General features: G+C 56.7%; 14 protein-coding genes across 14 annotated transcripts; 8 read left to right on the top strand and 6 right to left on the bottom strand.

Moving 5' to 3' along the window:
• Window positions 1–943: 943 nt before the first annotated feature.
• MKK02DRAFT_45325 (uncharacterized protein) lies at window positions 944–2,009 on the top strand (the record flags this gene model as incomplete). The annotated part of the gene is made up of 2 exons (XM_053093357.1): window positions 944–1,112; window positions 1,159–2,009. The coding sequence occupies 2 exons, from the start codon at window positions 944–946 to the stop codon at window positions 2,007–2,009; spliced, it is 1,020 nt and encodes a 339-aa protein (XP_052946397.1).
• A 173-nt stretch (window positions 2,010–2,182) lies between these two features.
• Window positions 2,183–4,390, top strand: MKK02DRAFT_45324 (uncharacterized protein; the record flags this gene model as incomplete). The annotated part of the gene is made up of 5 exons (XM_053093356.1): window positions 2,183–2,220; window positions 2,268–2,301; window positions 2,399–2,713; window positions 2,746–3,182; window positions 3,217–4,390. The coding sequence occupies 5 exons, from the start codon at window positions 2,183–2,185 to the stop codon at window positions 4,388–4,390; spliced, it is 1,998 nt and encodes a 665-aa protein (XP_052946396.1).
• A 287-nt stretch (window positions 4,391–4,677) lies between these two features.
• MKK02DRAFT_45323 (NmrA family protein) lies at window positions 4,678–5,328 on the bottom strand (the record flags this gene model as incomplete). Its single annotated transcript, XM_053093355.1, has 1 exon — window positions 4,678–5,328. The coding sequence occupies one exon, from the start codon at window positions 5,326–5,328 to the stop codon at window positions 4,678–4,680; it is 651 nt and encodes a 216-aa protein (XP_052946395.1).
• A 330-nt stretch (window positions 5,329–5,658) lies between these two features.
• Window positions 5,659–6,726, bottom strand: MKK02DRAFT_45322 (oligosaccharide biosynthesis protein Alg14 like-domain-containing protein; the record flags this gene model as incomplete). The annotated part of the gene is made up of 4 exons (XM_053093354.1): window positions 5,659–5,910; window positions 6,033–6,245; window positions 6,357–6,502; window positions 6,576–6,726. 4 exons carry the CDS (start codon window positions 6,724–6,726, stop codon window positions 5,659–5,661), a joined length of 762 nt encoding a protein of 253 aa, XP_052946394.1.
• A 277-nt stretch (window positions 6,727–7,003) lies between these two features.
• MKK02DRAFT_37216 (uncharacterized protein) lies at window positions 7,004–8,379 on the top strand (the record flags this gene model as incomplete). Its single annotated transcript, XM_053089593.1, has 4 exons — window positions 7,004–7,076; window positions 7,122–7,390; window positions 7,438–7,834; window positions 7,862–8,379. 4 exons carry the CDS (start codon window positions 7,004–7,006, stop codon window positions 8,377–8,379), a joined length of 1,257 nt encoding a protein of 418 aa, XP_052946393.1.
• Window positions 8,380–9,166: 787 nt separating this feature from the next.
• MKK02DRAFT_45320 (ricin B-like lectin) lies at window positions 9,167–10,220 on the top strand (the record flags this gene model as incomplete). The annotated part of the gene is made up of 4 exons (XM_053093353.1): window positions 9,167–9,463; window positions 9,512–9,659; window positions 9,707–10,075; window positions 10,123–10,220. 4 exons carry the CDS (start codon window positions 9,167–9,169, stop codon window positions 10,218–10,220), a joined length of 912 nt encoding a protein of 303 aa, XP_052946392.1.
• A 267-nt stretch (window positions 10,221–10,487) lies between these two features.
• Window positions 10,488–11,774, bottom strand: MKK02DRAFT_45319 (HCNGP-like protein-domain-containing protein; the record flags this gene model as incomplete). Its single annotated transcript, XM_053093352.1, has 4 exons — window positions 10,488–10,844; window positions 10,893–11,000; window positions 11,050–11,459; window positions 11,669–11,774. The coding sequence occupies 4 exons, from the start codon at window positions 11,772–11,774 to the stop codon at window positions 10,488–10,490; spliced, it is 981 nt and encodes a 326-aa protein (XP_052946391.1).
• A 357-nt stretch (window positions 11,775–12,131) lies between these two features.
• MKK02DRAFT_45318 (mitochondrial carrier domain-containing protein) lies at window positions 12,132–13,507 on the top strand (the record flags this gene model as incomplete). Its single annotated transcript, XM_053093351.1, has 10 exons — window positions 12,132–12,257; window positions 12,306–12,326; window positions 12,371–12,464; window positions 12,517–12,525; window positions 12,592–12,728; window positions 12,773–12,898; window positions 12,962–13,007; window positions 13,056–13,296; window positions 13,344–13,432; window positions 13,479–13,507. The coding sequence occupies 10 exons, from the start codon at window positions 12,132–12,134 to the stop codon at window positions 13,505–13,507; spliced, it is 918 nt and encodes a 305-aa protein (XP_052946390.1).
• Window positions 13,508–14,110: 603 nt separating this feature from the next.
• Window positions 14,111–16,047, bottom strand: MKK02DRAFT_45317 (major facilitator superfamily domain-containing protein; the record flags this gene model as incomplete). Its single annotated transcript, XM_053093350.1, has 10 exons — window positions 14,111–14,355; window positions 14,405–14,702; window positions 14,751–14,855; window positions 14,902–15,092; window positions 15,139–15,160; window positions 15,208–15,370; window positions 15,427–15,552; window positions 15,599–15,606; window positions 15,651–15,843; window positions 15,893–16,047. The coding sequence occupies 10 exons, from the start codon at window positions 16,045–16,047 to the stop codon at window positions 14,111–14,113; spliced, it is 1,506 nt and encodes a 501-aa protein (XP_052946389.1).
• Window positions 16,048–16,740: 693 nt separating this feature from the next.
• Window positions 16,741–18,506, top strand: MKK02DRAFT_26514 (chromate transporter-domain-containing protein; the record flags this gene model as incomplete). Its single annotated transcript, XM_053087209.1, has 4 exons — window positions 16,741–17,748; window positions 17,798–17,888; window positions 17,951–17,993; window positions 18,047–18,506. The coding sequence occupies 4 exons, from the start codon at window positions 16,741–16,743 to the stop codon at window positions 18,504–18,506; spliced, it is 1,602 nt and encodes a 533-aa protein (XP_052946388.1).
• A 155-nt stretch (window positions 18,507–18,661) lies between these two features.
• Window positions 18,662–19,883, bottom strand: MKK02DRAFT_45315 (uncharacterized protein; the record flags this gene model as incomplete). The annotated part of the gene is made up of 3 exons (XM_053093349.1): window positions 18,662–19,401; window positions 19,443–19,538; window positions 19,571–19,883. 3 exons carry the CDS (start codon window positions 19,881–19,883, stop codon window positions 18,662–18,664), a joined length of 1,149 nt encoding a protein of 382 aa, XP_052946387.1.
• Window positions 19,884–20,722: 839 nt separating this feature from the next.
• On the top strand, window positions 20,723–22,856 carry MKK02DRAFT_45314 (putative lactose permease; the record flags this gene model as incomplete). Its single annotated transcript, XM_053093348.1, has 11 exons — window positions 20,723–20,795; window positions 20,901–21,004; window positions 21,056–21,284; window positions 21,335–21,420; window positions 21,467–21,672; window positions 21,717–21,909; window positions 21,961–22,036; window positions 22,083–22,251; window positions 22,300–22,445; window positions 22,495–22,528; window positions 22,586–22,856. 11 exons carry the CDS (start codon window positions 20,723–20,725, stop codon window positions 22,854–22,856), a joined length of 1,587 nt encoding a protein of 528 aa, XP_052946386.1.
• Window positions 22,857–23,083: 227 nt separating this feature from the next.
• MKK02DRAFT_37212 (acyl-CoA N-acyltransferase) lies at window positions 23,084–23,857 on the top strand (the record flags this gene model as incomplete). Its single annotated transcript, XM_053089592.1, has 6 exons — window positions 23,084–23,164; window positions 23,199–23,295; window positions 23,341–23,393; window positions 23,462–23,660; window positions 23,708–23,726; window positions 23,770–23,857. The coding sequence occupies 6 exons, from the start codon at window positions 23,084–23,086 to the stop codon at window positions 23,855–23,857; spliced, it is 537 nt and encodes a 178-aa protein (XP_052946385.1).
• A 164-nt stretch (window positions 23,858–24,021) lies between these two features.
• On the bottom strand, window positions 24,022–25,478 carry MKK02DRAFT_45312 (uncharacterized protein; the record flags this gene model as incomplete). Its single annotated transcript, XM_053093347.1, has 7 exons — window positions 24,022–24,649; window positions 24,700–24,854; window positions 24,911–24,959; window positions 25,010–25,039; window positions 25,087–25,101; window positions 25,165–25,360; window positions 25,406–25,478. 7 exons carry the CDS (start codon window positions 25,476–25,478, stop codon window positions 24,022–24,024), a joined length of 1,146 nt encoding a protein of 381 aa, XP_052946384.1.
• Between the last annotated feature and the right edge of the window lie 91 nt (window positions 25,479–25,569).

Here is a 25,569-nt window from a genome sequence, read left to right as displayed (position 1 = left end):
GTCCACACAACACATTGCGCCGAAGTATCCGGTCAAAGCCAAGCTTCCATGGCATAGCTAATAATAGAGATGAGCAGTCCAGTAGCAAACCTTCTTTCGAATTGTGTATCCGGATCACTGGCAGCACAAGGTCTGCGCGGAGAAAGAGTGGTTCAGCAAGTCAAACGTGCTCTCGCATCCTTCGACGGTCATCACGTTCCCTCCTCTGCTCAGTTATCCCATGTCAGCGAGGACCTCCGCAGAATCTAGCTTACCTACTGCTTACATACCCCCTGACCGCGCAAGGTGGTCTTCGGCTGAAAATGACCCAGTGCTACCACTCAAATGAGCTCGGGCGCTGCCTTCCGCTGGAGGGGCGTCCTATTGATACTGGCTTCTGGTCGCTGTACGCAAGGCAATCGCCTCCGCTGATAGTACTGATAGTCTGACGGGTAGCACGGCCCCTCACCTTTGAGCGGGCGCGCTCCGCTGCTCTGTGGACGGTCACAAAAACGCTCACGACCACGGTCGCTGGTGTTGACCGACCGGATCATATTGGTGCCTCATGCCAGGAAGAGTAGGACGCTCCTCGTATGATCCTGCGCGTCTTACAGCGACCAGCTAAACGCGTGTGCGCGCGCGTATACGACGCCATGCTGATCGAGTCACTTGCCACTGAGCATCGCTATTGCTAAGCCAGTCAGACATCCTCTTCGGCTCGGATGTCGGCGAGCGGGGACACTCCGAGCCAGACTCATCATCGTGACCCGCGGGTGTTCAACGTTCAACCTCTGGCCTCTGCGCACCATGGTGTAGCAGCTGCAGCTTGTACAGATTTGCTCCATTACGTTAGGCGATACCGCTGACGTCACGGTGCGCTTGGTCAGATGTGCATCGATCGTCTAATCCTCAATCTTACCATCATCCCGTAACTATCCAGCGATCCAACCTCAACAATACCGATATGGCTCGCGGCAGCAAAGCATCAGCGGAGTCCGTCTCTCCCTCGACGGGCGACAAGAGGAAACGGGGGAGCAAAGCGGAAGAGCACGACGAGAAGTCGAAAGAAGAGGGCCAGGAGGAACAGTCCAGCGGCGCCAAAGATGATGCTGAGGAGGAGGAAGCAGGGGATGGTAAGCCTCGACAAGGCTTCCTTTGAGCTCAGCTGATCTAATCTAGAGCCAAAAACAAAAGCTGCCAAGACAGAGACATCCTCCCCCCTCGATTGGCTACTCAGCGATGATGCCTTCAACATGGCCAATCCCGAGATACCGCAAGGTCACGGTGAAGTGGACTGGGCAGATGGTCCTCACAAAAATAGTCCCCCGCCCGAGAGCGCCGGGAAGGGCACCACCGACAATAAAGAGAGCAAGGCTCAGGATGAGATCCTCCGCTATCCCCAATCCGCCCTCACGCCTTTCCAAAACCTCGTCGCTGCTTGTCTCCTCAGCAAGCCGTTCTCCCACCGGCTCGGTCTCCGGACCATCCAGACCCTACTCAACCCTCCTTTCGGTATACGGACGGTCGCCGATCTGGACGAAGCCGGGTATGAGGGACGGCGGAAGGTCATGTGGGAGGCGAGAACGCAACACAAGGAGAAGACGGCGGCGCAGCTGGGCGATCTGGTCGATGGCGTCAAGGAGCTGTGCGGCGGGGAGGGGGATGCCGATGAGGATCTGTCAGAGCTGAAGGGCCTCAAGGCGGAGTTGGAGGGATTGGAAGCAGAGGCAGCCCAGGGAAAGGTCAAGGAGACCTTGACCAAGATCAAGGGGATCGGACCGGGAGTGGTGGGAATCTTTCTCAGGCGGATACAGGGAGACTGGAAGGAGGTGTTTCCTTATGCGGACGACCGGTCTCTTGCGGCAGCGGTGCAGTTTGGGCTTCTGAAGGAGGGCGAAGGAGCGCAGGTGCTGGCGGACCAGGTGGGGAGTGATCGGGCAAAGTTCGTGCGTCTGCTGGACACGTTGATCGGGCTGGATCTGGAGAAGGTACTGGATGACGCAGTGAAGAAGGCCGGCGCAGATAAGTAGCACTAGGAGCAGTAGGTAGCGCACCTGATGCAAGCACGCTCTGGAGATGGTAGTATTACGTACCTCGCCTGATTTACATCCGCGGATATCCGCGGGTCAGTTGACAATCCCGCTCTCCGCGATAAGATCGCGCATTCCTTTGCTTTTATACATCTATCTACATCGATAACACCATGGCTGAGATTCGCGCGAGGACCAGTTGCGAGCCTTGGTGAGCACCCAGCTCCGAGCATGAGAAGAACCAGGCTGATAGGTCAGTCGGAAGCGCAAAATCAAGTGCGATGCGGGATTGGTATGTCCCCTTCAACCTTCCACTCAGATCCACACTCACCTTGCAGCCTTGCTCTTCTTGTACCCTTCGAAACAAACAGCAGGATTGCTTCTTCCAGGGCGAGCGTGATGTGCCAGGTCCTCATCTCGAGCATCGCTCGGCGCCCGCGACTACGCTCGACTCACGAGTCAAGAAGCGGAGGTTCTCCCCCGATCCCCTCCCCCAGCCTTTCAGTACGACCCCGGCGGACATCAGGGCGATGAAAGCGTCAGTGCGGCAGCTACAGGCCAATATCGAGGCGCTAGAGACAAAGCTGGAGGTGAAGGTGGCCGAGACGGACGATCCGCAAGAGAGAGCGAACTGGAACAGGATACGGGTGATCATACCGGACAAGGCGGTAGTGGAAGTACTATTGGAGTACCTATTGCAGGAGGTACGTTTCTTCATGAGCTTGGCTGATATCAGTGCGATTGGCTATGGCAATGTCGGGATATTGTTGCCCTATGGCAGACCACCATTGCGCGCAAAGGCGTATCCTCCTCGCTCGCCGGCCTACTCTGCATGTCGCTCGCCATCCCATGCCTCTTCCTCGGACCTTACCAAACCCCCTTCTACCGACTACCTATCGATACGGCCAAAGTCCACCCCATCCTCTTCGAGGCTGCTCGAAGCTTCACGTCCAACGCGAGGACCCTCGAAGAGCTCGAGCTGCTCGAGGTGCTCACCACCTACTCGGTCTTTGTCGGCCGGCAAGATCAGGTGACTGGGGTGCTGATGTCCGCGATGGACATTATCACACGTGATGGATGGCTGGATGAGAACAGTCAGACCTGGCAAGATCTGACTGGAGAAGGGAGATTGCGGGCTAGGAAGGTCCTATCCGAGATTGTTGCAGCTTACAAGTGAGTCATCATCGGGACGTCTCGCTGACTGTAGATGGAGTCGTCTCATGTCACCCGATCTTCCTCGTAACCTGCGCATCAACCTCTGCCGCCCCAGTCCCCCTATCGGCACACTACAGGCCCCTATCAAACTCGCACTCCCGGGGCAAGTGGACCTCCCACTTCGCCTTTTCCGCCTCCGGTCCGAGGAGGAATTTCACCTCAATACAGTCTTTCGCGATACCATGCTAGACTTCAGCGACGTCCTCCTCCGGGTCCGTCAGCTCCTGGAGCTATCTGCGAGCAATGCTCCCGCGGAAGAGACCCTCATGCAGGCGGGACGGTTGCAGCAGGAGCTACAGGATTGGCGGCAGGTCAGGGTGCCGAATGCTGGTCTCAGGCTGCTGGGCGTATCGGATGTCGACTTTGACTCGCCGGCAGCCTGTCATCGGATCGCTCGCGGTCTCACCCTACATCATGCCATCGGGTGCGCCGAAGGGATCGTCACACGTCATTGGTTGACGGTTGGGAGGCAAGGATCACCTCTACAGCAACACCTCCACGACGAGTGTCTACACAACGCTCAGCGGTCGTTCGACAGTATACCCCTGGTCCGAGCCATGCTCGCTACCCGTCATGCCCCCTTCGTCGCCACCTTTATCATCTGCGGTCTCTTCAATGCGGCGACTTGCTTCGCGATCCCCCTCCTCCGCGCCGTACACTCTATGCCGGTCAGCAACACCGAGGAGACCATCAAAAGTCTCCCAGAGTGGCCAGAGGCGCTGCTGACGGGGTACGCCCCGAAAGCAAGTCCGGCCTCGGCCAACTCTCCGCCGACGCACTATCCAGAGGAGGACATCAAGCGGTACGCCAACAACATCCTCGTCGTGCTCGACATGCTCTCGGTGCTCAACGCTCTACCGTGCGGAAGACTCGCGCAGGATCGTCTCGAACGGCTCGTTCAGCAGTACGACTTGCGCAGCGCACCGCGGCGGCATGAGGAGATGAACGGTGCGGCGGGCTGGCAGCCTGATCCCTTCCAGCCATGGACCGCCCCGGGAATCAACAGCGTCAATACGGTCGCACAGAGCTTGAATGGCGGAAACACAGGGGATGGGTGGCCGATGGCGTTGCCGGAAGCTCTCGACCCGTTCCCGGGAATGTGGGATGAGCTGCTCCAGCTCGATCCTTGTATCTGGGAGGATCTATTGAAGGGGCCGGTCAGCTGAGCTATGAGGATTTCGGGAACTTGTGATATATTGTATATGGTAGCAGCTGGACGATGGCTCTTCATCAAAGGATAAATGTGATCACGTGAGGCTTCGGAGGCCAGCTCCTCATACTCTGCATAACATAGTGTCTGTCCACCACCCTCCATCCTGCCGATGTCATGATTGATTCGGGCCAAGCAAGCAGATTGAGGAAGGGAAGGACTCCGAGTCGCGGTGTGAAGGGTCTGCAGTGATCAGCTTGCTCGGCTCACATAGGTAGAGATCAGACTCACCTGTTGGCGATCCTACACCTTGGAATAACAGCTAAAGTCACTGGTATGGATCGCTGCGTTCTCCATGATCGTGCGATAGCTGTACTCCGCGCAGTCCCGATGCGTCGCAACGCTGAAGTCCTTACTGGAGCGCACAAGGGTCCCCTTGCTTGGTCCATCCGACCCGATGCCCGCCCGATGGACGATCCAGTCGATATCCATCGCCTCTGTCGCCAGATACTCCATCACCGCCTCGTTGTCCTGATGCTGTCCATCAAACCCCCTGGCTAAAGTGTACCGCAGCAGCCATAGGATGGGGGACAGAGAGCCCTGATAAGGCCGACTAAGTCCCCCAGCCTGATATAGGAACCGTCTGACGCCGTGTTTCCGCATGGAGGGGACCAGCTTCTTGACGAAGGTAGTGCAGATCTTGTTGTCCCGCTGCAGGTTCTTGTCGCCCAGCATCGATACGACATAGTCGACACCCTGGACCAGGGCGTCGGTGTCGATGGGGTCTGCGATGGAGCCTTGGACGACTTGGAGGTTGGGTGAGGGGGAGGGTAGCTTGCCGGGGGATCTGACGAGGGCGCGCACAGTGTGGCCATCACCGAGAGCTTGGGCAACAAAGTGTTTGCCGGTGCCGCCGGTAGCGCCAAGGACGAGGAATGTGTAGCGCTGCGACATAGTGGGATTGCGGAGTAGTGGTCGAAGAAGAGGAAGGGAGGGAGGCGCGACATGATACTCCCGTGGTAGATATAGCTGCTTATATGGCCAGAATCAGGCAGCAGGACGAGGGCCGCACGAGGAATGCCATCCATGACCGAGGCGTCGATACCCGAGGCCCGAAGTCCGAGGCCGAATAAGGCGGGCACAACGCGGCGCGGCGGTCTGCCTGCTCCATGCACGCAGAGGAGCGCTTCCGAGACACCGTCTAAGGCACGAGAAGGACTTGAAGGATAACGACATGGAAGGATCGAGGGATGCATAACATTAGGCTAGTCGGTGTCCAGCAGGTCAAACCAGCCATCCCTTGTACTCCACGCGATTTGTGACATTTCCTTCCCCATCCCTGAGCCCCACCCCACAGATAGCTCCTCCGTCAGTCTCCGAGTGCGCTGGTAAGCCGTTGCTAGGTCCCGCTGCATCTGGCCATTGCACAACGAAAGTGTCCACGAACGGCCTAAGAATTTTGCCGGAGAGCGAGAGCGACTTGACGCGGGCGAAGGACTCCACGTAGATGATCTTGGTATATCTCAAGCCTAGGATCTGAGCTGATCAGCTTGGTCAGACGACAGTGAGAGCCTCAAAGCCGCTATCCCCCCTCCCGGCCCGGCAGCGGACCAAGGAGACGAGTCCACCAATACAAGAGAGCGATACCTGAAACTCACTCTCCGTATCCACGAGACAGCTACCACCAGCACGCATGTACCTGGTCCGTTGACGAGCAGTACGTCCACCCAGGGACTGGCCGGCCGAGACAGCAGGGGCTGCAGGAAGAACAGGCGAAAGGCTACCCAGAGGGTCTTGAGGGAGGTCAAAACGGTCGATAGCAGTGGTTGAGCGACACGTCGCGCGCGAGGTAGCTGAACGAGATGGTAGGACTATACAATCAGCTAGATGCTCTATGTCTGGATTGGGGGACTACGGTCTTCTCGTTCTCGGAACATCTGGATTCGTCGGAGCGAGTATAAGCGGGATGGCGCGATGCTTACCTCTGTGGACGACCCTTTCGCTATTTCTAGATCTCGTACAATCTTGAGAGACATATCGTCACCAGGGCAGTATACGTATGTGCGGGGCGTGTACCGCTCAAAGTCGAGTCCTGATAACAAGGTGCGCATCTCGGAGGTGTGACCGCCTGCAAATATCAGCCTATGTTTAGGATCGGGTGCGAAAGATCATGGAGAGGCTGATGAATGGTAGAGACCTACCAGAACCCAGGAAGATACCCAGCGAGCACTTCTCGCCATCCTTGCGCCGCGATGCTGGCTTCGAGGAGTCTGGGAGGACGAGGTAGACTCGCAAGGCCAAGAGCAAAGGCAAGGCGACGGATAGCGCGATTAGCAGTAAAGCGGCTGTCATGGCGCTCAGGGCAGATAAATGGCGAGTACACGGCGCTCAGGGGTCATGTTGACTTCATGTTGGTATGTGCGAGGCTATGTGATGTGCTCAAAGTATCGGCGAGCTGCCGCAGCAAAGGCTTTCTGTCAAGGTGTTGCAACGCCTAAGGAATGTGGAGCAGAATCGCAATCGCGTCATCGGTCGCCAGAACGTGAACAAAGACAACATACAAAGCAGGCGTTGTACTCATCACTGCTCAGACTGAAATCTAAACCTACCCCTATTCGGTAGAGAGAAGATGGCGGTCGTACTTAGATCGACATCTGACCTCGTCTATCTGCCCGATCACGGCTTTGTCGGGGAAGAAGGCGGTAAGCACCATCTTACTCCTGGCCCAGAGACACGCTGACTTTCAGCTCTTCGTATTCTCGCAAAGGTTAATCGTCAGATCCGCCGGCTCGATGTCTCACACAACCTCCTCGGCTCCGAGGGCACTCTTGTCCTCATGCAAGGGCTCAATTCTCTTCGCCATCAATACTCGACCTCGGACCTCGGCTTATGGGGTCTGACGGAGATCAATCTGGGGCACAATGGGATCACGGATTCGGTGGTGGATGTGATCCTGGGGTATGCCAAGAAGGATGTAATGATGCGAAAAGTGCAGCTCCAGGGGAATCGGATCGAGGTGGGCCGTCAGATTTACGTAGCTCGGCAGTTCGGCTGACATGGCAGCTCCGGGAAAACCTCGACTCTATCCTGTACTGCCTCAACGCGTCTCAGCTAGAGTCACTGTCCCTTACCGACAATAGGCGGCTCCTCGACAAATCCATCATCCGGCTCTTCGACTCCCTCTCCACCCCTCACCTCAACGAGCTCCATCTGTCCATCTGCAACCTAGGTCCAGAGATCTCTCCGTCCATCATCAGCTACCTTACCTCGCCACGCTCGCGCTACCTGGAGCTGCTCGGTCTCAACGGTAATCGGCTCGGCCTCGAGGCGGTACGCAACCTCATCAATACCCTAGAACGAGGCAATTTCACGATCCTCAATCTCGGCCTATTCGCTAGCAGCTCGGCGTCGGATGCAGCGCATCATGAGGAGGAAGACGGGGTGGAAGCCGTGCAGCCCAGTGCGGAGGAGATGGAGATGCGGGCAGGGGAGAAGCGGAGGGAGGAGCGGCAACTCGGACAAGAGACAGCGCGTATCCCCCGGCTGCTCGAGCGGAATCGCCTTCTGACTCAGCGGGTCGAGGCGGCTGCTCTCCGGTGTCTACCCTGCGCGCGGATACTACTCAACGCAAAGTCGCCTTCGGATATCGACACCGCTCAGCGAGCCATTGAATCCATATCGCTCAAAACACATACCCCCTATTTCCGGCTCCTTGACCTACCCCCCGAGGTCATCTATCTCATCGTCAGGCATACCAGCGGGGATGCAGCGGCATTATCAGACGCGCAATTCACTCGGTTACGGAAGGACGCCGAAGGGAATGAGGGGCTCGCCAGGGCAATACGTCGCAGGCGGAGCAAGGCGGAGGCGTGGAAGGTCGACCGGACGGGTCTGGGGATGGCGGAGATGCAGCTGCGGGACGACTGGCTGTACTGGGGCAAATGGGATAGGTGGGAGTGTGATGTGCTGGCGCAGCCGGGGCCGGCGGTAGACAGCGAAGAATGAGGGCCGTACATGCTTGTCACCTGTATCTTAAAATGCGAGAATCCCTCAGCCACATTGGAAGAACCGCTTCTGCTTCTGCTGCTAACTGATATGTCGAGTGCGGCTGTGGCCGCGCAGCACTTCGGTCATCATATACGATCGAGGGCTGCCGGATGTACGAGCGGCGCGTCAGTGGATGTATCTCTTCCCCGAAAGTCGACCTTCTTCGGACCAGGGATATTGCCCAACGCCGGGCTCTGCAGATTGACGGCAGGGCTATGCTATCACCGCTTGTAGAAGCATCCGTGGTTTGCCGCGAACCCGCTAGCGCAAGCTCTGCACCGGTCCGCCTCCTCATTCCGCAAAGGCACGACACCGGATCGGGTTCGTCCGGTTCCTAGAATAGAAGCTTGACGTAAAGACGAGTCTCCCCCACTCTCCCCGCCCCTCTCCGCTGGACAGCCACACATCTGCCGAGTGAGATTTAAGCCGGCCGGCCGGACTTGACGTCATGTTTGAGGCGGAGAACCATAGCAGTCGGAAGCGCCCATGTGACGAAGCCCCGCACATGGGACGCGACAGGCTGTCAGGTACGTGTTGATGCGGTATGTGGCGATGCCTTGGCGGTGCCGCACCGGCCCGAGCGCCGCATGCAAGCGGCACCAGCGTAGTCCCGCATCTGGACCCAGAAGTATAAGAAGGGGGGAGACGGCCCACAAGACTTGACAGCCACTCCACTTCCAAGCGACTTACACTTGCTCAACTCTGACCAACGCACACCACACCATCCCTCCACGTTATACTCAAGATGCTCGCCCAACTCTTCGCTCTCCTTCCCCTTCTGGCCTTGGTCTCTGCCACTCCCATCCACAAGCGTGACGGCACACTCATCCGTTCTGGCCGAGATGGGCAGTGTCTTGCTCTCGAGGGCTTGCCTGGCGTCCAGCGCTACGGCCTCGTCAAGAACGGAACGCCAGTCATCACTCGGGACTGCCTAGGCGCCAACACCTGGTTCATCAACCGAGGCAGCGGCTCCATTACCATCCCGGGCACCAACTTTGCTCTTGACATTGGTCTGAACCCAGGCAACAATGGTGCCCTCAAGGTAAGTCTAGTCACCCTACCATATCTTGGTTCTAGCTCACGCCTTTAGGTATGGGAATCCTACCCTGGCTCCCCGCAGCAGACCTGGTATCTCACCGATGACAACCGGATCGCCCAGACTGGCGGCAACCAGTGTCTCGACGAGGGGGACAACGGTGTCCAGACCTACCAATGCACCACCGGTAACACCAACCAGGGTGAGCCTTGTTTGCTCGACAGACCGGGAACGAAGCTGATCCATCAGTCTGGTACATTGACGACAACTCTTCTGCACCTACCACCACCGTCTCGCCCACTACCAGCAGCGCCGCGCCCTCCAGCACCGCGGCGCCATCTGGCAACCCCTTCCGCATCGTCTTTGGCAACGACCAGTGCCTGCTCACCACCGGTTCTGACACCCCGGACAATGGCACCCCCGTCGTGGTCGCTCCCTGCTCGAGCTACGGCGCCAAGTACTTTACTCGGGTCGGCAACCAGCTCCAGCTGAGCGGCACCAACTACTGCCTCGACGCTGGCACCAACCCCCACGATGGTGTCGCGATGAAGCTCTGGCAGTGTGGCAACTACCCTCAGCAGCAGTTCATCCAGCAAGGACCCCTCTTAGTCACAGCCAGTAAGCCTTTATCTCCTTCATACTCTCAGAGTGGCTCTGACAAACAGATGAGGAGTGCCTCGACGTCAAGGCTGACGAGCCTTCGGTCCTCCAGACCTGGCACTGCTCGGCTCAGGACCCGCAGCAGGCTTTCACGTTCGCTTAGGCCTAGGTCGGGACTAGGAGTAGCCCTCTGGTGGTGCGAGCCATGGACACTATCAGTATAATATCTTGTAGCTCGGACAGTCAAATCGTATAGTCGCCTCGAGCGTGGATGATGTATCAATTGCCCTCTAGTCCACTGTTGAATCCATCTCAAGTGACTTAGTAGGGAGGCTTCGTGAGTAGCTACATCAGAAGATAAGCAGATAGCTCTCCTGTCGCAGCATGCAAGCCCATACTCAGTATCCAGCCCAGATGCACTAAGGTCTGGCTACCGCTTCCGACGTCCCACCTCATTCCCCATACTCTCCCTCCCGCGCTTCCCACCTTGACCACCTTGTCTCTCCCGGCCCTCATTTCCCCGGCCTCGATCTCCTCTTCCGCTATCCCATCCCCCAGATCCCGCTCTTCTATCTTCACCCTCATCTGCCGCTCTTCCTGGCTTGAACGCAATCTCTTTTCGTTTCCCCACTTCCTGTGCCCTTTTGGCCGCATCCTGTTTGGCTTTCTGCTGAGCGGCGGTTGCTGCTGGGCCGTACAGCGGTATTTCGCTTTCGAGGTTGCGTCGAGTAAGCCATCCAGCAGAGGGGAACTGGGTACCGTGCTCGGATATTTGGACGAAGTCGACCTGGAGAATCAGCATGCGTCATATTCGGACAGCAGTGGTAAAATGTACCAGCTTGGAATAGATGTAAGGATTTGCGAATGCAGCAGATGACAGCAAGCGTGTGTTGATATGCTCCCCTTTCTCGTATTTGAGCTTGAGAAAGTTGGAGACTTTCGCCTGGCGAGATCAGCTTGATGACAATGATGATGCGAAGGTCACTACTCACCTTTAAGGCATCATCACACTCCTCAGGATCCACCTCGGCTGGTATTCCCCAATTTTCCAGCCCCGGGATCTCATCTGGCCGAGAGACCCTCCGGAACACCTCCTCATCTGACCATCCCGGATATCCCGGCCAGCCATCCTCCTCGCCTGCTTCCTCGGCGGTCGTGACCGGGTCCGAAGCGAGGACTGATGCGGGTAAGGACGATTGAGCGGTGTGCGTCAAATTTTGAGGAAGGTCGAGGCTCGGAGCTGGAGCTTCTGACTTGTCCAATGATTCGGACGTCCGCCGGCGCTTTGCCGATGTACCGGTGGGTATTGTAGGCGAGGGAGCAGGGTGGACGACAGCGGGTGACCCGCTCGGTTTGGGCAATTTGCGTATACCCGATGGCGTCCTTCGAGGTGGCTTTACTTCTATTGTCAGCGAAGAGTTTCCCAGGTGTATGAGTCTGCTCACCTGTCGATGGGCCAGCTTCCGCTTGACGTGTGATTGGCTTGTATACCGGCCGCGAAATTCAAAAACGTTGAGAATGATTTTGGCGTGATTGATATTTGAATCATTTGGCGAGGAAGCGATATTGTTGGGATGGAAGGGGGCATGGGGTGATCCTTCGCTCACTCACGAGAAAGAGGGGGAAGACTTACAGGTTGCGAGACCTGCTCCCCCCTCTTTGTGGAGGGAGGAGGGGAAGGGGTGGGAGAAGCAGCGTAATTGACAAGGCCTGGCATCGTCAGCGAGGGTACCCGCCATGTTTCTTCTGGATTCCATCCGGCGAGCGCTCACCTTGCATCGCTGTGTATCCTCTGATAGGGATGCACCTTTAGCTTATGACGATGCTGGATGAAGGCGAAGGAGAAGAGGAACCCAAGCAAGCGGCGGTTTGCTGTGATCAGACGGAGTTCCTCCGATAACCGCTCGCACGAATCACGGCACCGCCGAGCTTAAGCGATGATGGCAGTATGATGGCGAGGAAGACCTCAACGATGGCGACAAGAGGTATCGAGGTAGCATCAACACCATAAGGTCCACTGACAGTACGAGCGGATCCTCCAGGCAGCACAGGACAGATCAGGATCGCCGCCACAATGTCCAAGGACACCCTCTCTACATCTCAGGCCTACCCAGAGCCACCAACGAAAAAGCGGAATGACCTCCTTATCGAGCTCATCGCTGGCAGTGTTGGAGGCGCGACGCAGGTATTGGTTGGCCAAGTGAGTCAAGTGACCAATCTTAGGCAGGGAGAGAAGCTGATTATGTAGCCATTAGATACGCTCAAGACGGTACGACAGCTGTCCCTGTGGGAGTCCGGAGCTGATCAGGCCAGAGAGCACAGACAGCGCCAAAAGGGCAGTTCAAGAATACGCTCGACATCTTTCAGACGACTGTAAGGAGGGAAGGATTCCTTGCTCTATACAAGGGTAGGTCCTGCTCCTCTGTCGAGTCGGCGTAGAGCTCAAGCTGATACCGCAGGAATGGTCAGTCCGCTTCTTCTCGATACGACTGACTGGAGCTGAAGGCGCTAGGCCTCGCCGCTACTGGGTATAGCAGCAGTCAACTCACTCCTCTTCACCGCATACGGTGCTTCGCGTCGACTGGTATCGCCCTACCCAGACCTGTCGATCAAGCAGGTGTCGTTAGCGGGCTCCATGGCCGGCGCTGCCAACGCCATCTTGGCCTCACCTGTCAGTCTCCACCCAAGCGCCGGATGCGCTCAGCTGATGTCCAGGTCGAGATGTTCAAGATCCGTATGCAAGGCCAGTACGGAGGTGCAGGCGATAAGAAACTATCTGGGGTATTCAAGGATATGTGGCGAGATTACGGTTTCAGGCATGGGATCATGCGGGGTTATTGGGTACGTGCTGTTCCTCCGCAGCCAGTCTGTTCTTGTGCAACTGAGTTAGCGCTTATATCTCAGATCACTGTAGTAAGGGAGGTACCGGCGTATGCTGGATTCTATGCTGGTCCGTTCTCCATATTAACCCTAGTGTGAGTTACAAATTGACGATCAGGATACGAAACGACCAAGCGGTTCTTTCAATCTCGCTCGTCTGACCCTGCCGCTCAGCTGCCCGTCTGGTCGCTAATGACCTCTGGCGGTGTCGGCGGTATCTGCTACTGGCTCGCTTGTTACCCGCTGGACGTGGTCAAGTCGAGGGTACAGCTGGCGGACCGGCCACCGGTCGGCGGCGGATGGCTGAGTGGCGGGTACATTACGCGGGAATTGGGCGCCATCGTGCGGGAAGGCGGAATGTGAGTCTCTCTTGAGATTAAGGTCGATGTCTCGCTGAGACCACTAGACGAGCGTTGTTCAGAGGCTTGGCACCGAGTTTGATCCGAGCTGTACCTGCTGCTGCTTCGACTTTCGTTGCTTTCGAATTGACACGAGGTGAGTCATGAACCTTACCACGAGATCTACTCAGCTGATCCCATAGACTTTATCATCAACCATCATTTGATTTAGCAGACATGCATGGTCTCATTCGTTTCCTTGAGATCTGTGCGGTCCTCGATGCTGGTCACTGACGCTGTACTGACTTCCGATGACTCACAAATCTAAAATTCCCAGTATGCTACTGCTATGATGGCACAGAGGGTTGCACCTGTGGCCCATCCCGATATACAATCCATCACGACATGAAATGACACTCAAATTACTCTAGCAAAAAAATCCCGGAACATAGCCGCAAACGATCGCCAGATTCCGCCAGCGAGCACCTTCAGCACGACGTAGCTGCAACTGGGACTGAGTACTCATTTCTGACTGAGCAAGGGCTTCAGTGCGGTTGATAACAGCGAGCGCAATAACAGACATTCCCCTGCCTTACTTTTATACATATGCGACTCTACAGCCACCCTGAGACTTTCGCGCCAGATCGATGCGAAGTACTTGGTCATCAATCGAGTAGAGTCATGCCCTAGCCTGTGCTCTCCGGCTCGATGTGAGAAGCGTCAGCAAGGACGTAGAACAGAGCATCATTATGCAACAGAAATCCTTGATTGTCTACAATACCGCACAACGCCCACCATTGCTTGATAGCTACACCACACCGAATCAACGCCACGATCAGACAGTATACTTGAACCAAGGGACATTCTCGCCATCGTCTTCCCTGTCTACCTTCTCCTCTGCAGTAAACTCTGTTCCATGCTCCGCCAACACCCTATCCTTGATTGTGTTCTGCCTGGCCAGGTAGAGCGTCATGATGCCCGCGAGGATGAAGGTCATCGCGCAGTAGGCCAAGCAGACGGCGTGGCCTTTGATGAAGCGCGGGCGATCTGTTGATGGATAGAGGAAGCTGCTAATGATACCTTTTCTAGATCAGCTTCATCTCGCAGTGCGAGCTGAAATGACACGTACCGCCAGCGTTACCCATCGAGATAACCATGGCTGTTCCGACGCCCTTCTTGAGAGATCCGCCCATGTTGTTGGCGGACCACGAGACGATAAGCGGGATGAGGGGATAGACACCCATCGCGGCGAGGAAGAGACCGGTATACTGAACGCCCACAATGTCCGAGGCGAGGAGCATGATGAAGCCGACAGCACCGAGGACAGCGAAGCCCATGACGAGTGGACCGCGGATGCGAAGCTTGTCCGACAGCCAGCCGGCGAAGATGGTACAGATGGCAGCGGCGACGTAAGGCGGAGTAGAGAGCTGTCTCATCAGCGCGAGGACAAGCCGAGAAGCGTGACACCAACTAACGAGTTGAGCGTTGGCCGCCGTGTAGCCCATGTTGCCAACCAAGGTCGGAGAGAATAGCGAAAAGCAGTACACAGGCATAAGAGATCCTTGATACATGATGCAGAACTGCCCAATTAGCGCAGCTTACTGTTTCAGCAGGATATCTATTCACGACCCAAATCTTCCAGTCGAGTAACGCATGCTTGGCGAATTTGTACTTGAACTCGTGGCTGCAGCCATCACGGTCTAGGGCGAGACGATCACTCATGTACTGCTTCTCGACCGGGGTGAGGAACTTGGCAGTATCGGGATAGTCGTATAAGATCCAAAAGGAGGCGATCGCGGCGAGGACGGTGATGATGCCTGTTCGTCAACACGCTGACACGCATGATTGTGTCAAAGGACATACCCTCAAGAATGAAGATCCAGCGCTGGCTATGTCAGTTCAACACCCTGCGACTCAAGTGCTTTGACTCACCCAGCCCTGCAAACCGGCAACTCCATCCATCAAGTTGATCAACCTGGCCAACAACCCTCCGAAAGCGCCGGCGATGGTGGCAGCTGAGAAGAAGAGGGCAATCCGGAAATTGATCTCGTACCGCCTGTACCACTGGGTAAGGAAGAATGAGACACCCGGGAAACTGAAGATCAGCGTACGCATCAACAAGCCGAGGGGGATCCGATGTCCCAAACCCACAGTCCAGCTTCGGTGACGCCGAGGAAGATACGGGCGACGAGAAGACCCTCGTAGTTCCGTACGATGCCCATGAGAGTCATGACTATCCCCCACGCGAGCATCATGACTGGGATCCACATGGACGGTCTACCCCATCAGCTGAATTCAGTAAGGATAATCAAGAGCTACTGACCGCCAAGCCTGCTTGTCAGCCACGCCACTGCGCTGCAGCCAACGAGACTCACCTTCATGACCATGTTACTAGGCACTTCGAATGTGACGTACATGGCGAAGAAGACTGCGAGACATGCCGAGTACTGGGTCGGGTTCAGACCCAGGTCGGCTGACAGACCAAACAGATTGGCATTACCGATGTTGGTCCTGTCGAGGAATGAGAGGAGATAGAGGAATGATAGCCAGGGCAGGAGGTGGAGGTCACTGAAGATCAGCCAGTGCCTCTGCGCGCGGGGGCCAGAGGTAGGCATACGTCTTGCGAAGAACGGCCTTCTCATTGACTCCCAATGCTTCGGCGTCTACCACAGGCTGGCGCGTAGACTTGAACGGGTCCGAGTGTACCGAGGGGTCGGCGCTATCGTGACGGGCCTCGACCATATGCTGTTCAGGCTTTGTCGCGGTCGACATTTCGAACGAGGTGCAAACGATTCACAAGAACAGAGCAGACTTCGCAGTGTGATCTTCAGCAGAAGGGGGTGAGGGGGCTCCAAGGGAGGGCCGGTATCGCTGTGAGTGTAATGAGTAAGCGAAGATCACTTGGCCGCGCCCTCTTCCGGTCAGCTGTTCAGACGAATCATATTCCGCCGTTCCACTGCCGTTCCGCCTCCTCATTGTCTTCCTCTCGCGATGCCCGGTGACATGACGCCGTTGGCTTCCTCTCGTGCTATGAGGCGGTGGCTGTAGGCGCCAATTGCTCCTTATCAGCTGTCGGCAATAGCAGCCGTTTGAACTCTAAGAGGAAGGCGGTTGCAGGAGGGCGGTAACGATAAGGCAGCTGATAAGGCCGATCTAGCCGCGATAAGCCGCGGTTAGGAATGTAGCTTTAGAACTGTAATAGGATATGATGGCTAAAGGGGTAGATGATTTTCATTACAAACTGCTAATCAAGACCCCTGTGACGTGATGGTCACTTCCTAATGAAAGTCGCTGATCTTGCGCCAAGAGCGGAAGAGAGGCCAAGGGAGATCAGATCACGATCAAGCACGTTCGTGCCAGCTGTTGCGAACCTCACCTGTAAAACTGCATGTAAGAACTCGGGCTTGCCTGTATGTGCAGCACATCCACCAACAACACCCACCTCTGAATACAGCGCCTCATCCCATGACCCTGCCTGCTCGTCTCGCCTCGACGTTGCGATACTACCTGCCACTAGGCTTCACGTCGTTCGGCGGACCCGGCGTCCATGTCATCATCCTTCGTGAGAAATTCGTCCATCGACTAAAGTGGGTCGATGAGAGGACCTTCCTCGACCTCTTCGCTCTGGGTAATGCCTTGCCGGGACCCGGATCCACCCAGTTGGCGTTCAGCATCGCCGTTGTCAAACACGGGGTCCTTCCCGGCCTGGTAGCCTTTCTATGCTGGTCCCTTCCTGGCGCGCTCGGCATGGCGGGCCTGGCTGCGGGTATCAGCAACATCCCAGCTGTCCTGCCTCCCATCGTACTCGCCCTTCTCTCCGGTCTCAACGCCGCGGCAGTCGGTCTGATCGCTCTAGCGGCGTACCAGCTCGGCACCGCGGCAGCCACGGACAAGGTCACGCTGGCCCTGGTCTGGCTCTCGGCGAGCTTTGGCATCTGCTATCACGCACCATGGATGTACCCATCGCTCATCGCGGCAGGCGGAGCAGTGACGCTTGTGTGGGACTTTCGCCGGCAGTGGATATACAGGCCGGCGAAGAGGGCATTCGGGAGGGAAAGGGCGCGAGACGAGCCAGCCGAAGCGGAAGGGATGGAGCTGCCGACACTGCCTCCTAGACTCGCCACGCCGGTGACTGCTCGACCGAGTCCGGCTCCCCTACCTGATACCTCACACTTTCCATCCCCACCGCCCTCACCCATCGTCCAGCCCGCAGCCATCGAGGAGGATTCACTCAAGTCCGATCTCACCTCCGGTCGACCTGCTTCCACTACCACTCATCGTCGATCCACAACCCACACCGATCCCGAGGTCCCTGCGGTGGTAGAAGCGCAGCGTCATGAAGACCTGCTACAGGTTGTCTCACCTCGGTCCGCTTTCGCCCTGATCGGCGGCTTTGTCCTGCTACTGGTGATCCCGCTCGCAGTACGAGGCGGTCTGGCCAATTCAGGCAAGACAGTACCTCGGGAGCTGGACGTGAGTGGTCACATATTAGGTGGTTGCAAGGCTGAGCGCTGATGTGCAGTTCTTTGCCAACATGTTACTAGCGGGTACGATCATCTTTGGCGGTGGACCCGTGGTCATTCCGCTTTTGCGAGACTACGCTGTTGTTCCAGGTCAGTCCCAAACCTTCTGGAGCAAGAGTACGAGCCGATATGAGCATGTGCTGATCGTGCAGGATGGGTCAGCTCTCGTGACTTCTTGCTCATCTTTGCGATTTTGTGAGTAGTTTAATAGCCACGAATAGCAGGCTCTGCTCGAGCTGACTCTTCAGGCAAGCCTTCCCCGGTCCCAACTTCAACTTTGCCGTCGCCCTAGGCTTCCTCGCTCTCCCCTTTTCCACCTCCTCCCGCATCCTTGGCGCATTCCTCGGATACATCGGCATCTTCTCACCCGGTATACTCCTCAAACTCGGTCTGCTCCCACTCTACTCTTCCTGGCGCGACAAGGCCATCGCTCGGTCGGTCATCCGAGGCCTGAACGCCTCGGCCGCGGGTTTGGTCTTTACGGCGGTATGGCAGCTGTTCCTCGTGGGATACATCTACTCTTCGGCGGATGGACAAGGGGGCGGCGGGACGCAGACTGTCAGTGGACCGTTGACAGCGGATCCGTTCTGGGCGGTGGTGGCTGCGGGGGCGTTTTTGAGTAACAGGAACTGGGGCTGTCCGGCTTGGGGAAGTATTGTTGGAGGCGGACTGGCGGGACTGGCTTGGTACGGTGTGCAGACCAGCTGATCGCGAAGCTCTTGCGTGAGGGACATTATGATATATTGGTAGACCTGGCCTCGTTTCCAACCGTTCACATTCATCCAGCTCAACGAAAAGCCGTCAGATAATAATTGCTAAGGGTACAAGAGCACATTGTCTGCGTTTACAAGCCGTACCCCCGCCTAATCGAACTCCAGGGTCCTGTCAGTATCGTAACTCTCCCTCGCCAGCTCCATGATCCTCAACCCATCCCTAGACTGCTTCGGGTCCACCACCAACGGCCCCTTGCCCCGCAGCGCCTTTGCCAGATCACGATAGTAGTCCGCCCCACTGCCCGTCTCGCTCTCCACTTTGCCTGTCCAGACATCCCCGCCCCACAGCTCCTTCTCCAATACCTGGTTCTCATTCACCTTGGTCTTGGTACTGAGAAGGCCCCACCTGTCTTCCTCTTCTACACCCAACCTCTCATCCCCTAGCTTCATCCCATTGGATCGCTGCTCCTCCTGCGGATCCTCCCCAAACTTGACGTACGACCCCTCTCGGCCGCGGACAAAGTAGCGCAACTGCCGCGGGAGGACCGAGACGAGCTCGGTTCCGACGATGACCTGGAGCTCGGGGTGGGTGTGGTCATATCGCATGACAATCATGAAAGTATCGTCCGTCTTACTCTCGATACCGCGGAGTGCCCGATAGAAGCCGGTAATATGCGAGGGGAGACCGAAAAGCTCGAGCGCTTGGTCGATGCTGTGGCTGCCGATGCCAAACATGATGCCTTGGCCCGGAGTATACCCTGGGTCCGTGCTTGTCCTCGCCCACGCTGCGTTGTTGAGGTCGTACCGGATCTGTGCAGACGTGATGGTACCCAATACGCCGGACTTGACGATTTTGTTGACGGTGCGAAAGCACGAGTCATAGCGGCGACCTTAGATCAGCTAGTTCCGGTGCAGTACAAGTGTGACTCACTTTGAAAGACGCTGAGAAGCTTGCCGCTCTTCTCGGCCGCAGCGAGGACCTTGTCCGCCTCGGCAGAGCTCATGCAGAACGGCTTCTCGACAATGACTGACATCAGCCAGGCCCTGTCAATTGCTTACCATTCTTGCCAGCCTCAAGCGCTTGAATGCAGAGCTCAGCGTGGCTTTCCCCAGCTACCACCACGACTACTAGCTCCACCTCGTCATCCTTCAGCATCGCCTCCATCGATGCATAGCGCTTGGCATTGGGATAGTCATCGACGCAGCTCGGACCCGGTAGACCGGTACGCTTGTCGATGGGGAACTCCTTCCGCTGCACAAAAGCGTGGACGATGAACTCGGGGCAGAGGAGGATAGCGGGCAAGTGGAAGGTGCGGTGAGTGTAGCCATAGCCGACGAAGGCGACCTTGATGGGGCTGTCGGGGGCAGACATGCTTCTGAGTCTGGATAGATGGAGGGAGTCGCGATCGATGCGGAGCGGAGGCCTGTCCGCTAGGGTAGGGTGACCACCCACATTTGCTCGATGACCAGGTGGTCACTACACAGTGACCAGTGACCGTGGTCACGTGTAGCCCGTGACCCAGCCAAGCAGTAGCAAAGCACCAGCCAAATCCTATGACGTAAAGGCTCTCCGCCACCACCTTCGCTGCTACAATGCATCATCAGAGGGCCTTCGCAAAGTGTCGGCGACGCACGAAGGACTGCCGAGCTGCTGTAGCTGCTACTGACTATGCTTCATGGGGCTCTCAGAGGTATTTGGGGCACTCAGCCATAACGGGTCACATGGTCACCGCGCTCTCCGTCGGTGACCAGGCTGGTTACTGGTCACCGTGACTGGTCACCGTAACCTGTGACCAGAGTGGTCACCCTACCCTACCAGTGTCCGCTGTGTGCGCTTCGCTGCAGTCGAGGCATGGAAGGTTCCGGCCGTTCCGGTCGTTCTCGGCCGTTCTCGGCCGGTACCTCCTCAAGGGGTTTCATGAGTGTTTCAGGGGCTCAAACACGGTTTATCCGGTAGAACACCTCTTTCAGCAATTCTCGGATCGATGGCTAATTGTCGGAACAACGAGCGGCTACGGATAAACTTGCCGATCCGAGTCTTTTCGGGCTCCCGCATCTTTGCCAAGTTTCCTTGGGTCGCCATGGGCGGACATGGTCCGATGAGGCGAAGCTCGGACCAAAATAACAGCCATATAAGACGTGGCCCCCTGGAGACTCCTCACTTCCCCCGCCCCGCTTTTCCTTTCGCTCATAAACACCATCCCCGCAGTCATGGCTATCAATTACAAGGACCTCGCCAACAACACCAACCCATCATGGCGACATGATCCTGGGATGCGGAGAGGTGAGTCTTACTGATCTCGTACTGTCTGGAGTGCTGCTCTTGATGGAGCGATACCAACATATGCGCTTCTCTAACTAAACCCACATGAGCCCCGCTGACGACTAGGCATGCTCCACATTGTCCTCCTGTATTTCACCGTCTACTCCTTGGGTTACGATGGTTCCCTCCTCAACGGTCTTCAGGCATTGCCCGCATGGCAGCGTGATTTGGTGAGTCAGCCACTCGCCTCGGTCTATTGGTGATGAGGGCTGACCAAGCAGGAATACCCAACTGGAACCAAGCTCGGCCTCATTGCCGCATCCTACTATCTTCCCAAGATTCCCCTCGCCCCTGTCTTCTCCATCCTGACTGACAAGTACGGGAGACGGTTTACGATCGCCATCGGGGTCTTCTTCATGTTGGCAGGTGCCATCGTGGCCGGTTTCTCTTACTCTGTTGCCCAATTTATTGGTGCTCGTGTCCTCCTTGGTGTGGGAACTGTTGCTGCTCGTAGGTCCCTACTGTCACACAAAACACAGCTCCCAGCTGATCATTATCAGAGATCGGCACTGTCACACTCATCCCCGAGCTTGCCCACCCCCGGATGCGCCACTTTGCCGGAAGTTTCCTCTTGACCACTTTCTACGTGAGTTTATACAGTGCAACTTACTGTATACCATGCTGATGGATAGATCGGCTCCATTCTCTCCGCATGGATCACCTTCGCAATGGTCTACTTCCCCGGAGAGAGCGCTTGGGCATGGCGTATCCCTGCACTCTTCCAAGGTGTCGGGCCCGTCGTCCTTGGTTTCGGTCTTTGGTTTGTCCCCGAGTCCCCTCGTTGGCTCATCACCAAGGGCCGGGACGCCGAGGCTCACCAGATCCTCGCTACTTACCAGTGAGTCTACTTTGCTTCCGGCGGTGACAAGTACTGATATACAGCGCCAACGGCAAGATGGACGATGAGCTCGTCGTCTTTGAGATGTCCGAGATCAAGGCTCAGATCGAGGTGTCCAAGGTGTCCAAGGAGACATCGTGGATGACCTTTGTCAATGTCGCCTCCAACCGCCGCCGTATCGGGGTCATCATTCTTATCGGTCTCTGCACCCAGCTCTCCGGAAACGGTGTCGTCCAGGTGAGTTGACGTCTTCTGGTCCTATACATGAGTCCTGCTGACGTTCTGCAGTACTACCTCGTACCAATCCTCAAAACGGTGGGCATCACTGCTCCCCCTCAGACTGCTGGTATCAACGGTGGTCTTGGTAAGTCTTCGCATCCTTTTTTGTCGGAATAGGGCTGACTTTCCAGCTATCATGAACTGGTTCGTCGCCATGGGCGGTGCTTCGCTCGTGGAGCGCTACGGACGCAGGCCTCTCTTCCTCATCTCGCTCGCTGGCCAGCTCTTCTGCTTTGTCATGCTCACCGGTCTCGCCGGCGGATACGACACCACCAAGATCCCTGCGATGGGTGTCTCGATGTAAGTCTCTTTTGCCTGTCGATCGTGTTTTCCACGCTGACCACGCAGTGTCCCCTTCATCTTCATCCAGCAGGCCTTCTACTCTGCTGCTCTTACCCCTCTCCCCCTGCTCTACGTCCCAGAGATTCTCCCCACCGCGCTCCGAGCGAAGGGTGTCGGACTCTACGGCATGTCTCAGAACGTTGCGCAGACCTGTGAGCTTTTCTCATCTTCTGCTTCATCGATCATGAGCTGATCAAGCAGTCAATCAATTTGCGAACCCCGTCGCTCTGGCTGCGTGAGTACAGTCTACACAGCTCGCCGTGGCCCCCAGGAACCCCGCTGACTCGAACAGAATCGGATGGCGCTACTACGCGGTCTACGTCGGTGTCCTCATCGCTTTCCTCGTCGGCTTCTACTTCACCATCCGAGAGACCCGTGGTCTTACGGTCGAGGAGGCTGCTGTCATCTTTGAGGACGACGACAAGAAGCTGGAGATGATGGAGGCTGAGCGGAGGATCAACGAGGCGGCGGCACTGCGTCTTGCCTCGGAGCAGAATGAGCTCAAGAAGACCAACTCAAAGTCCGAGTCGATGGAGCACGACGAGTACAAGAACGACGTCTAGAGTAGATGGGCATAGTAGAGTCTTCCGTAGGGTATCTGGTCATCTTGGTAGTACTCATATCTGGGATGTAATAATTTGAGATCAGTCAAGGTCAGAGGAGTCAGAGGGAGGTCTCAGACTGGACGTCATGCACCCAAACGCAGCATTCCTCAAACCTTCGCAATAACGCAGCGTTCACTTTCGCTTTCAGTCAATATCACCTCGATCCCTGCCAGTGTATACGCAGGATGAGCGGCGCCGATGACCTGCTATTCGATCCCTCTCTCATACCCGCTTCCTGCTCGGAGTCTCTAGGTTCGGATCTGGAGGTAAGCTCGGGGTCGAATGCGCATTGACGTCCAGCTCCGACCGCTTCGAGCCTCTGATGGCGACCGCGGCCATCTCGAGCTTTTGACAGTACTGACGGTAGCTCCCAAGCTGTCATCGCAATCATATGCGGGTGAGCTATTGATCAGATTATCTGCAGATGAAGCTGACCTGACAGACACCTTCAACCACCTCAGATCCTGCCCCAACACCTATTTCACGATTGTCATCGTGCACAAGCCTACCGACAAGGCAAGCCCCATTTTACCTGCTCGTGATAGGCCTAAGCTGACGAACAGATCGTTTCATGCGGCTCTATCATCATTGAGCGCAAGTTCGTCCGCAGTTCGGGCCTTGTCGGTCATATCGAAGACATCGCGGTGTCAAAGTCCATGCAGGGCAGGAAGCTGGGACTGAAGATCATCAATACGCTGGAGGAGGTCGGGAGGGGGCAAGGGGTGTACAAGATCATCCTGGACTGTAGCAAGGAGAACATACGTGAGTGTCGCTGGTCGATCGATCGGGGGGTCCAGCTGATCTTTCAGCTTTCTACGAGAAATGCGGGTGAGTTGAGATACAGCTATGAGTGGCTTCAGCTGATCGCCAGGTTCAAGCACAAGGAGTACGAGATGGTACGGTATATCGAGGCTGCGCCTTCGGGATCGAGCAAGCCGTCGTCTCCGGCGAAGCTCTGATCCTGGCATTTACGAGCGGGTTATCATGGACACTATAGCTATTTACGATCTTGACACGATACCATCAGATGTATACATGCGGACTGGTCGTTATTTCTTGCTACATGTCTCTGCAATGCTACCTATACAACACGTCCACCCTCGTCATAGTCATGTCGCACTCGTCACTCGCTGTCCGAGACCAGCACCAGCGGGTCCCTGGAAGATCCCCGCCCCCTCGCTTGTCTGTCCGCCAGCGCCCTGGACCGCAGTCCTCCCGCCCGAGTGTTGAGCGGACGTGGTCCCGCGGGACCGTCGCTGCCTGATCTCGCCCGTCGCATTCCGCTGGTAGGATTGGACGATTCTGCCGGTGGAGGAGATGGCGAGAGTGCGACCAGCGCACGCCGCTGCAGGGCAGGTGGAGGTGCCGCCACCATCGCCGGCCCCGCTGGCCCCGGTTCCTCCTCGAGAATATCGAGCTGCTGCTGTTGCAGGTCCTGCTGAGCCCGGAACGATGCCTCGCGCAGCCGCCGCAACTCCGTCCGACTGGGCAGCTGCTGCCCGTCCTCATGTCGCCGTATCTCCGCGAGGTTCATACCTGCACCATACGGATGTGTCGGTCGGCGGATCGGAGGTGGACGGGCACCGGGTACCTCCACGGGCGCGCCGAGTTCTGGGAGGTGTCGCGATGCGCGCCGTTGATGGGCGCTCTGGATGTTGTTCTCGGCGCCAAAGAAGCCGAAGATTGCGTCGTCGAGGTTACGGCGACGGGGTACGACGGGCTTCAGGGCCGCTTGGACCAGCTTCCACGCTCTGGGGATCAGCTCTCCTTCCCTTTACGTTCTGAGAGAGGCCGGGCTCACTCGGCCTTCTCCTCTCGTTCCGTGATGATGTTGGTCTTCTCTTCTGACTCTGGGAGGCCTCGGAGCTTGCGCTCGATGATCTGATCGACTACGATGTTGGGAACGAAGGGGACCGAGTCATGTAGCTGATGGCGACAATGCGGGCAGGTGAGGTTCTGGGTTGATCAGCTTCTGTCACGCGTCTCCTTTCGAGCCACAATAAGAAGCTCACGCTGTTCTTCTTGATCCACTCCCAGGCACATGGACCGCATAATGAGTGGCTGACAGAGTCAGTATGGGATTTCTTGCGCGGAAAGGGATGAAGGCATACCCGCAGGGGACCAGAGCTTGAGGCGCGCCGCTGTTCTGTCAGTCCATACTCGTTCTCCACAAGGCAGTCATGCTCACAGGACGTGCGCACACCTATGGGATCAGCTTTAGACCTATACGTTCATGCCGATCCCTCAGCAACATAGGAGGACTCACACTCCACACTCCAACTCCTCATACCACTCCTCCGCATTGATCGTCTTGGTCACCGTCACCTCCTGAAAAGTCTTGATGACTCTCGAAGGTGGTCGCCTAGCCGAGCGTCGCGTGGTATCCAGCAGCGCGTTACCGGGAGCGATACTAGTGGATGGCGAGCCCAGGCTTGAGGGTGATTCCACTAGTGAATGGGGATCTTGGCGTCAGCCAACGGACATTTGTGGTGTTAAAGGTCGCGTACATGGTCTCAACCCCGAGCCGGAGCCGGACGCTTCTGCCTGGGTATCGATGCGCGTGATGGGCTGGCTGCTCATCTTGTCCAGGTCATGGTATGTATCGCAAAACAAAGATGCAACGCGACAAATGTACTGAACGTTTTTGGGTGGAGTTGAATGGGCAAACGCT

Source organism: Dioszegia hungarica (genome assembly GCF_025882075.1).
Source record: "Dioszegia hungarica strain PDD-24b-2 chromosome Unknown MKK02contig_8, whole genome shotgun sequence".
Classification (NCBI taxonomy): Eukaryota; Fungi; Basidiomycota; class Tremellomycetes; order Tremellales; family Bulleribasidiaceae; genus Dioszegia; species Dioszegia hungarica.
Note: the sequence above shows the minus strand (reverse complement) of the source record. Positions and strands in the feature narration are given on the sequence as shown.